This window comes from Euwallacea similis, chromosome 37 (genome assembly GCF_039881205.1).
Source record: "Euwallacea similis isolate ESF13 chromosome 37, ESF131.1, whole genome shotgun sequence".
Classification (NCBI taxonomy): Eukaryota; Metazoa; Arthropoda; class Insecta; order Coleoptera; family Curculionidae; genus Euwallacea; species Euwallacea similis.
Window position 1 is genome coordinate 54,156 of NC_089645.1, and position 11,233 is coordinate 65,388.

General features: G+C 31.6%; 1 protein-coding gene across 12 annotated transcripts in view; it reads right to left on the bottom strand.

Annotated features, from left to right (window-relative positions):
- The window catches only part of RalGPS (Ral GEF with PH domain and SH3 binding motif), a 28,809-nt gene that overhangs the window by 5,162 nt on the left and 12,414 nt on the right, over positions 1-11,233 (bottom strand). For 4 of the 12 annotated variants that reach the window (XM_066404985.1, XM_066404986.1, XM_066404984.1 and 1 more), the window contains 8 exons: positions 7,724-7,867; positions 4,656-4,757; positions 4,062-4,234; positions 1,337-1,604; positions 885-1,048; positions 690-832; positions 404-629; positions 132-338 (listed from right to left, as the gene is read on the bottom strand). In XM_066404985.1, the coding sequence (XP_066261082.1) occupies positions 132-338; positions 404-629; positions 690-832; positions 885-1,048; positions 1,337-1,604; positions 4,062-4,234; positions 4,656-4,757; positions 7,724-7,795 (1,355 nt within the window). In that variant the 5' untranslated portion in view covers positions 7,796-7,867. The other 8 variants (XM_066404994.1, XM_066404995.1, XM_066404993.1 and 5 more) reach the window with 6 other exon arrangements.

Sequence of the window (11,233 nt, forward strand, 5' to 3'; positions counted from 1 at the left end):
AAATCCCAAGATAAAATTCAATTGCTTTGTGTATATAATATCATTAAGGATATGAATAAAGGCAATAATATTAGGAAAAAATCCATGCCACTGAAAAAGAAAGCTCTCAATTAAATGAAAGAAAAACCTACTTTGTTCCCAAACTTCGACACTTTCGATGGCTAGGTATAAATTTCCCACTGGCAGTGACGGCTTGCAGTCTAAGTGATCCGGAAGAGGCTTTAGCCGGTGAGAGATTCAGTGACGCAATAACGACCGGGTCTTGGATAACTGATTCTTTGGAGCTGTGGTTCGAGGAAGTTGGAACGGGGCCTGGAGCTTCCAATTTCAAAGATAATCTAAAGTGAAAAACAAACCATCATTTTAACTTTTACAGCTCACTTTCAAGGGTAAAAAAATGTACTTGTACTGATCATCCTCCACAAATTTCTGCAACTCTTCTATATACCTTACGGAGTTCAAGTAATCTTGTATATGAGGAATTCGCACCAGATTCGAATAATCTGAGTGCTGATAATTCGAGATAATTCTGAGTATGTTGTTCATCTTAAAAGTTCGTTGCTGAGATTCTAAACCTCCTGAATGTGGGTGAGCCATGTCAATGTACACCAAGTCAGTTAAATATAATCCTGGGGAAAGCATTCTTCCGGTAAATAAAATAGTAAGCTAATAAAGGTCTAGACATTTACCTAAATAAGGTATACATGGTAATTTGAGACTCTCAATGTGGCTCCTTAAATTAGCCCAATTATTTTCATCTGAGAACACTTCCGCTAGTTTATCAAAAGCCTGCTTGTCTCTCTTTGGTATCGATGTCCATGTTTTGGAAAGTCTAAAAACATCGTAAATTTGAAACATGCCGATACCGAGTGTTGGAATTTTACCTATAGACTGGTGCACTTTGTAGAGCCGATATTATTGCGAAAAGTGAATGCAGATTGCTTAGTTCGTACAATCTTTTGGCTATCCTGATGAAAAACGCTAGAGTTTCAGCACGCTGTTTGACTGTTGAGCAGGCAAGAATTTCTTGTACAACCCAAAAGCTTACCTAAAACAATATTCTATTATAGTTATTTTAATCAGTTTTATCTCCAGAGAACGATTACCAAAGCCATGGATTGAGGTTTTTTTTTTCAAGAAATTAATAATTCAATTTAAAATAATTTGAGTTTGATAAAAACAAAAATCAGATATTGGCAAAATTGGAATCGCAGTTAAAATTTTAAAAGGATCGAATTAGAAATAATTTTAACCTTTATATTTTTCAATATTCGACCCGAGGATCGACCTCATCATCAGTATTTAAAACAATGTCGAAACTGTAACATAAACTTACATGATTAAACCTTCTAGAAAAGGCCACGACATTGGGAGCTACACTGTGTTTATGCTTCTTGTTCCAGCCGCAACTGGTGAGTTCCTCTGGCTGTATACTGAAAAATATGGGCCAATCCAGAATGGTGAGCTGAACAGCAAAATCTTCAGGCGGGATTCTGAGTATATCGAAAACAGCGCAACTGTAGTTTTGGTGGCAAGTATTGTGGTATGCCCTATTGGGCAGACTTTGAGTTTTAGCGTGGGCAGGTATGGATGTGAGACAGTTTCTGAAATACACAACAATTCAATTTAGTGCAAATACATTGTAATTAAGTACCTCCTTGATTAGATTAGACTAAATTGGATTCTTTAATGGTGTTTTTAAGAAATTTTGATTTATACAAGACATCAATATGAGCACATTCAGAAGTACCTAAAAAGTAAAATATAAACTAATAGTATTAAGCAATACACGTTCAGTACATGAAAACGCTTTAGCAGTGGAAAGAGCAATTTAAAGTTAAAGAGATACAGACTCAACACAATGTTAAATCAAATAAAATGTGTTGGCTCTCAGATATTTATTAACATCTTAATAGGTGTTTCTCGTTGCCATTTTTTTATCGTTAAAGTGAATGTCCTGAGGGGTAGTATCTTTACCGAAAGTAGTACCTTGTTTTAGAATAAAAGTCCAAAGTAATTAGTGGCGTTTTTATTTATTGCTAGTGTTAAATATTTACCTCTAACATTGTTTTCGCCCCTTGAATGTGGTGTGAATGATGATGAAAATGGTGAAAATTCCGATTTGGTATTTTTCGTTATTTTGTCGAATATCACGTAAAGACTCCAAAATATATAAATATGGGAAGATAAATATGTTATTATCATAAAATTGATCCGTAACATCATCCCTATATTTTAGTTCTAATAGAACTTTCAACACACGACGTGTCAGCCCAAACATTTTTTTAGCGTCTTAAGTATATCTTTCATGTAAAATACCATAATTGCATATGAGAAAAATAGGGAGTAGTGTGCAACCTTTGAAACAGCAAAGCTGAGTTTACTAAGGTCTCTTATAACAAATATACCTTTAAAGAATTTATGAAGTAACAATTTATATGCTGTAACCACGTGGAAACGGTCCAGATAAACTTCCAGGTGTTTAATATATTCGATGTTAGTTAATGAATCGATTTTGCACTTACTACAGATCATAACCTGGGGTTTTCTTCATTTACAGACAAATTGACGCCTTGGACTATAAACTTACCACTCGAAAAGGCAGATTCTTCAATTTTTTCTCTGATGTTATGAAAACCGTATCATCGGCAAACAATAGTGTCGATACCCGTAAGCCCTACCTCAATGTCATTAATAAAAAAAAAATGGGAGAAGTCCTAGCACTGAACTTTGTGAAACTTAATGTGGAACATTCCTGATCACCAAATAAAAATAAAACGTACGGAATAAATAACTTATCTTAAACATATGAAAGCTTCAAACGTGCCCCTCATACTTTGTATTAACGTCTTCGTAATGCTAGTAAATGTCCAGAATATCGGTCATAGTGCTGATGGCAGTAAACTGTGATGGATTATTGACGAACCAGATATGTGTTTTTTTAGTCCATGTTAACAAAAAAAAAATATATATATATATTTTTTTTTGTGAAGTGAACCCGACTTCGAATGAAAGCAACCGCGAACGCTATAAAGTTTAACATAAGTATTTTACCAAACGCAGTATTTTCAATAATACCATTCTTCAATATAACTTCAACAAAATACCGTAACGTTAATTAGACATCTACGCATTTGACCTTCCACCATGAAATAAAGTGAAGCTCATAGCATTTGAGGTCTCTGCTACCTAAGAGGATATAGCGGGACTCTGTTGCAACGTTATATCATGTCAAAATTGTCAAACGCAAGATAACATTAATTTTTATGTACATTTTTTCAGTGGACCGTTCTACATAATGTATCCAACATTATCCAGCATAGGGATTTTGAAAACAATCACATATATAGACTTGATTAAATGGAAAAAAGTTGCGGATTCAATGAAGTAGTTTCACTATGCAAATATATCTATGTACATTTTTTTTGTTTGTCAGTTATTTGAATAAAAGGGAAATTTTCAAATCTTGTTCCTATTTTTTTTTCGAATTATGGTAAGATAGATGAAAACTAAAATCACTTATTCATTGTAGTTTTTCATAAGTCTTGGTTTCATCCAAGTCAAGGATGATCATAAAACTTTTTCCAAATACGGCCCTTATAATTTTTTTAATCAATTTTTAGATAACTTTTTTCAATAGTAATTAAAAAAATAATAAAATTTTTTTTTGACATAATATTTTCAAAATTAAATAAAAATTTTGAATTAAACTTGCGACTTAAACTCAATGATGTTAAACCACTGGCTAACGTTCGTAGATTTAATTATGCTTATCGCAAATAAACAATAGTTTAATTTATATGTTGTACAACTAATACAGGTTCCATTCTAATACAGTAAGACGGTTTGAACTGGTTATGCATGATGCCTGTTCTGGTCATGTTTAGCCTTGCCAACGCCTTGAAATGTCTTAAATAAATCATAAACTGCATTTTTAAGTATCAACAATCCTAATCTTATAGAAGTTTTACCTGACTAAATCTCCAAAATATGCACAGACGACAGAGTTTCAGGCGTAATTACATATTTACTAAATTAGCGTTTTTATGTATAAAACTTACCCATAATTATAGTAGCACCCAGATCCAGGTCCACTGGAAGTTACAGGGATCGAACTTTTCCTATGTCTAATATCAGAGGTTTTTGAGACACATTCGTTGGGAGAATTATTACCAGCTGATAAAGGATTGATTGGGTAGTCTGTACTTCTAATATCATTAATATCATCTGAGTGCTGCAAAAGTATACATCGAGCGTTTTAGCCTATGAAGCCACATTTCACAATTCTATTAAATAATGTCTACTTAATCAAATAAATATAAGAGTACATAGCTGATTTGAAGTAAGCATTCTTGTTAAAATATTTACAATAAATATAAACAAGTACAATTTTAAGGAGATAAAATTATTCGAATACTATTTAATAATAAATTAAATTCCATATATTCCTCGGGTGTTTAAGTTTTTACTTTCAGCGGAATGTGCTAAATATAGATTGGTCTACCTTTTAAAATAGACATACTTAGTTAAACTTGCAAATCTCAACTAACAAAAATAAGCCATTTTTTAAATCTTGCTGCCCAATCGACTCAAAGTGTTTATGGAAGTTTTTCATTAAAATTTTTCCTAGATAAACTTCTGCACAAATTACTTACTTCTGATACTTTAAGATGGGCAAGGCTGTCTCCAGAAATCTCTCGTGGTATCTCCGAGTAGCGGAGCATTTTCAGGTCATTATGATCTTTTAAATTATGAAACTGTAACAAAATGATAAAAAATGTGATCAAAGTTAAGCACAATAGGAAAGGCAAGATTTTAGAAAAAGTACAGGTTTTAATACAAGACTAATTCTTTATTTTCTTTTCTGAATAAAGATAAGAAAATCATACCAATATATATTTTTATACTTAGAAGTGGAATACCGCAAAATTTTATAGGAACAAAACTATTCTTCGAGCGGTTGTTTTTTATTCAATCCCAACAAACTTACGGCTAAATTTAAAATTATAGGGGATAATATAATCAGCGCAATAAAAATCATTGATGACTTTTACGAAGTCGTTGAATGCAACTTAAGTTGAAAAAGAACTCGAAGGTATTCAGTGCGGGAGTGCTAATTTCAATTTAAGTTGCATGAGTTAAAGTTATTAAAAATTATAGTCATTTTCGTTATACGAATTGTATTTAAGAGAATTTCATGAATCACATCCTTAAAGAGTACAACCGCAAGATTGAAATATTTCATTTTGTTACAACATTTCTAGGGCGACCAGGGAAATTACCGCGATAATTGCACTACTACAAATTACCGCTGTATTTCGCCAGTGATTGGTTCAGTGAAAGAATGAGATACTAATATTGCATTATTGAAATATCAAATTTGACAAATGAATGAAAGTTTATTCAAAATCGACTATCGAAATCAGAGAGATTCTATAGTATAATAAAAAAAAATCCTCAAAAAATTCCATCTTATGAATTACGCAAATAATTGTTACCTCGATGAAAAATATGTTAACGCATATAAGAATTTGAAGAAGAAATTAAATGATTATTTTTCTAAGAAAATACAGATAATAATTATTATATTAAAATATTTATATATTGTTATCCAGATGGTTCTTAGTAGGGACTGAAAACTGTAAACCATACATAGGAGATACAAATTTAGACATTCGATTTGCTTTGCGCAAGATTTCCTTTTAGTTTATTCAGTTTAGTGAATAGGCTACATTAGTTTCCCAAGCAAAGCACGTATTATATTATGAAACTTAAAAAAATATGACGAGTTAAGCGACATTTGTGAGGATACGATGTTATTAATTGACGTTTAAAATTGATTGACCGGCTATCTCCTTTCTAAAAGAATGTAGACTACGACAAGTACGAATAAATTGTGATTTATAAGGGCAATTTCACTACTACTCCACGTGAAAAAAACAATTCTTTACCCCATTAAAATAATTTTAACTCCCATTACAATCTGTCTACAATGACGTTTCTACTACACAATAATTAAAAGATCAATATAAATATTCTACGTGCTTTGCGTCCAAGTCACAAATATCCATCTACGGTCAATTTTCTCCCTTTGGCTCAGATCACCATATTAAAATATAACTTCTCTTCAATCTTCATATTTCAAATATTTATGTCTCGAGAGCATAATTCAAAATTGGAATTCGTTTACCAGTAGAGTAAATTTTTTTCGTTTCTTTCCTTTTCGAAATATATACGAGATGTTCGACTTTAACTAATTAAACAACGTTTAGGTCCTTTAACTGAATAGATAGACCAAAAGGCTCTTAAAGGAGCAAAACATAGAACTGATTCCAAAAGAATGTTTTGAGATATAGCAAAATGGCTTTTAATGTCCTATTTTAGTTTTTCAAGATAAATCGGAATACCAATCTGGTATATGTCAAAATCCTTTTAAACATTTCACAGATATCAAATTTGACACTGCGATTTGTCTTGACAAACTAAGATATGTAAGGAACATGAAATATTCTTAAAATTATGAGGTGAAACCAAATATCTAAAAATATACAGAGCGTTTCATTTAAGAAGGTTAGGCTATTTAAAAGGTTATATCATTTTTTTGACTTGTAAATATTCCGTTGCTTTTTTATTTAATCGCATGCAATTTTCTTATTTAAGATTTGTTTCTATCTATTCAAGTAAAGAAGCTGAAAGTTCTCTAATTATGAGGAAACCCCCACATTGAATTAAAATGAATATCACTCTTACTTGGAACTTCACTGTTAAAATTAAGTTTTTCATAATTCTAAATAGCTCAACAATATTCGAACTATAGTCAGAATTTTTATGGTCTTTAATTAAGTATCGAAAATATATTAAAACGCAATATGGAATCCATAAAATAAATTAAAGCTGAGAATGGGTACCAAAAAGGAAAGGCGTAGAAGAAATGTATCAATGCCATAAGAAGAATCAAGTTTGATTAATAACGGATTGATAGTTTGGCGGAGTAATATTTAGTTTTTTAAATTGACATATTTCCACTTTTTCTGAGTATTTCAAAAACTATGATAGATAAATCTACTTTCCAGGTGAATTTTTAGTGAACGTTAAAATGTACAACTTTTCCCTAATTCTGTAGCTGTCACCATTTGAAGCAGAATTATATCTAATTATTGTAAAAATACTAATGTATTATTTATCTACAAATTATCTACATAAGAATATACGTATTTATGAAAATATTAAAATTGAGGATGTGAGAATAAATTCGTTCATTACACGTACTACTACCTACACCCTAAAAAAAAATTATCATGTTTTGACATATCGGTTTCTTTTTTGTGACAATGATATGGCCATTAAATTAAGTAATTCCCATAATCAGTGTTAGAAAAATAATATTTTTATTTAATATATTCAAACAGACATTTATAGCTTTTGTACGAGTAATAACCAACGCATCAAAACAGTTGTGGACCAAGCTATAAGTAATAAAGTTATTTTGAAGTAATTGTGACAACAACAAAATAAGCCATAACTGAATCAGTGAAAATGATATTACAACCCTTAAAAATTTTCATCAATTCAATCAAATGCTGCAACATCAAAGTGGCTCCATTTCAACGACATGTTACACAAACATACTTTTGATAACTGGCAAAAGTCCCACATATTTCCAATGGAACTTTATACCGAGACAGTTTAATTTATAGGTCATTACCAATCGAAAATTACTTACAAAACAACTGACGGCATGCCTGCACTTTAGCAAATAGTTCCTCCTGCCAGAACTTACATCGTAGCTTCCCATCGTAGCTTCTTTGGATGGTTTACGATGGAAAAGTCCATTTTCCCGCTTAAACTTCAAGGCATGGCATGATTACTGAAATAGACATCTCAACTAATCGCACAGAACTCACAAAATCAACTCTATGCGAAATCGCAAAAATATTAAACAATAAATTAAAACACTTCACGCACTAATAGAGGGTTACACCACACGACCGGCATTGCAACGCTTTAACAAGCGCACCACCTTCCTCCGTTTACAAAAAAATACGGCGCTGATTCGAACGTTACCAAAGCCTTCCTACTAATTAGGAAAAAGTTCATTAACTACCTTTTAATTAAACATTGATGCTTAGTAAACAAAGTGATGCTTTATTGTTTGTGCTCGTCGACCCGAAGTCGATGCACCGATTGATGCCAAGTATGTCAACGGAGCCTTCCCCATCATTTGTACATACCTACATACGTATACAGTGTATCCAAGATAAGGATGTCTAGCATAGGGATCTCATAAACAGTAATAAATACGGCTTGTTTAAATTGTAAAAAAGTAGCGTGGTTAAGGTAGTAGTTTCACGATGCAAACGAAACTACCAAATTATTTGTGATTTTTAGTTATTTTGAAAGCGCCGAAATTTTTGAATATTTAATAGTTTTTCCCGAGTGATGGTAAGAAATAAATGAAAACTAACGCCTTAACGCTGTAACAAAGAAGAACATGTAATATTATCATGCTATCAGTTACTGAAACTCCTGAAATATCGCTTCGTGAAATTGAACATACCATAGGTATCCCAAGATCCACAGTTGAGTTCAGTTTACAATAAGGGTATGATCCCTTCATATTTAGAATTTGTCAAGGACATCGAGCCAGCGATGATGAAAGGCGAAGAACATTTTGCGTATGGTGCACACGAAAAGTGGTGATGATTAAAACTTTCCACATAAAATTATTTGGTCAGATGAGAGTGCGATAAATGGTTGAATTAAATAAAATCTAAATATGCACGGAACCATAGAGTATCATAAAGACCGGTTTATACACGTTGCACCATCTGCACTGCGCTATATTTGTCGAGTATGATGCACGCATAATAAAAATATATGAATATCCAAATTCTATACTTTTTTTTTGAGTTAAAGGTAAATTTAAATTTCTCCCATATGATACATCGAAGAGTTTAGCGAGAAATTAAAATAAATATAATATTATATTATTGTAGTTTACGTTTGATCGTACGTTCCTAAAGGAAAAAATTAATAAGTTGAAAAGAAATTTTGGCTTTAAGTTCTTTTTATTTTTTTTTTGAAAATTCTATTTATTTTTGGAAAACAGTTACAGATACAAAAAAGTGTAGACAGGCCACTGAGTTTTACAGGAAAAACCCTATAAGAATCTTATAACCTTAAAAAGAAGTTTTTAATGTTTTAGTATACGAAATTTTATCCGAGTGTCAAGCTAAACTATACAAAAGGACCTTTTAAGGCTTGCAAATTTCAATTTGTAATTTTATTGCTTGCTTCATATTTATTGCACCTACTTTTGCGTAATAACTAAAAATTCCAAAAGTATACTATTTCTCGTAGAAAGTTAATGTATTCAATTAAAGTATCTTGGGCTACAATGAAGCAATACCGATTTATTTTCCTAAAAAAATGTAAATATGACCAGTTATCGTCACTCAGTATATCAAATTAGAGGACGAAAAAGATCAAACAAATATCACTTATTTCGCTTTTGTCGAGCAATGTGGCAAAAAATAAACACTACAACTCAGGTGAATTGTACTACTATTGGTCTGACAAATGTCCACCAATAAGTTTAGGATCAGAAACGTTGACATACCGGTATTAGTAAGTATTTTTGATGTGTCAAATGCTATATCGTGCATTGCTGTGCGGTCGCCTGATATAGTACCCGTTTATCTTTATTTTCTCTATCTTTCTTCATTATTACATTTTTCAGTTCATTTACATTTCAATGTACACTCCATTTTATTACCTTCAATCAAAGAAAAGGTGACGACTAGAAAACCAGAATTTTTAGGTTAGTTATAGCGTAACAACACCCTTCTTGCCAATTAAACAAATTCGACAGAATCCCATATGTAACGTCACACTGGTGACGTTTCGCCTGCCAATTATTCTATTTGAATTCTTACCAAAACCTAGTTGAAATGGCATCAAAGTTTGTCTTCGTAAAATATGGCTACCCTACATCGCTCGAGTTTGTTCTACGAAATATACAGGGTGTGTTTAACTACGTTGCCAAACTTCAAGAGATGATTCTTGTAGTGGTTTTAAGACGAAAAATTTATATAAACATAGGTCCGGCAATACTTTGTTTTCAAGATACAGAGTGTTAAGCTCTTTTTAATGTTAAATATTTTTTAAATAATCTTAAATAACAAAAAGATGTAAACTAATATGACTAAAACTTGGTGACAGTTTTTAATGTAGTACAGAGGAATCTTTTAAGTTAGAAATTGTTTGTCTCCTTTTATTAGTGGCGTGCACAGAGATAACGTCGCAAAATAAAGAAAAATTCTAAAGAAAAACGCTTTATTAAAACTACACTTCAACAAATGGTATGCAATTTTTTTAAGTTAAAAAATGTAACAATAAGTAAATGCCAATGTCAACAAAATCGCTGAGGGATTATTAAAATTTTTACGAAATAAAGATTTCATAAAAAAAAGATTAACACCCCGTATCTTGAAAATGAAATATTACCGGATCTATGTTTATATAAACTTTTCGTCTTAAAACCGCTACAAGAATCATCTCTTGAAATTAGGCCAGGTACTTAAATAATACCCTGTATACTACGCTTGATATACAATATACTATTTCATACATTTAGTTTTTGAACGAACTCAAAATTTTGAATCAGATTTTTCACCTTAATTAAGTACTTAAATGTTGTCGAAGATTTCTGTATGAATAATAGAACGCGAATTTTTCACTCATTACATAAATTTTATTAATTTTCTAGACTATTTTTGACATTCACCAAGGTGCGAAAAGCACAGACCTAATATTTAAAGTTAATATATATGAAATCCGCCATTTACGTAGAGGAAAGCGCCAGGCAAAACTACAAATAACACCAATCAGTCACGAACCTTCTCTTCAAAGAACGGAACCCATTCCCATTTCAATCACCTTATTTCCCTTCCAATTTCAGATTAATCTCTTCACTGGAGTATCACGACTCGCTAATTGTTTGGTAATGAAAAAGAAGTCAATTAGCAAACCAATTTCTGTAATTAAGTTGCATTCAAAGTATAAAATATTCATGAGGGAGTCCCTTATGAATTATATAAACATGACAGATGCTGTTACACTTTAGCAAAGATTAAGCGTTCTTTCAAGAAAGTTAATAATACCTGTGCAACTCGCTTGGAATTTCAACAATTTTACTCTTTCTTCGGTTATATGTGGCTTTAATTTTGATTTT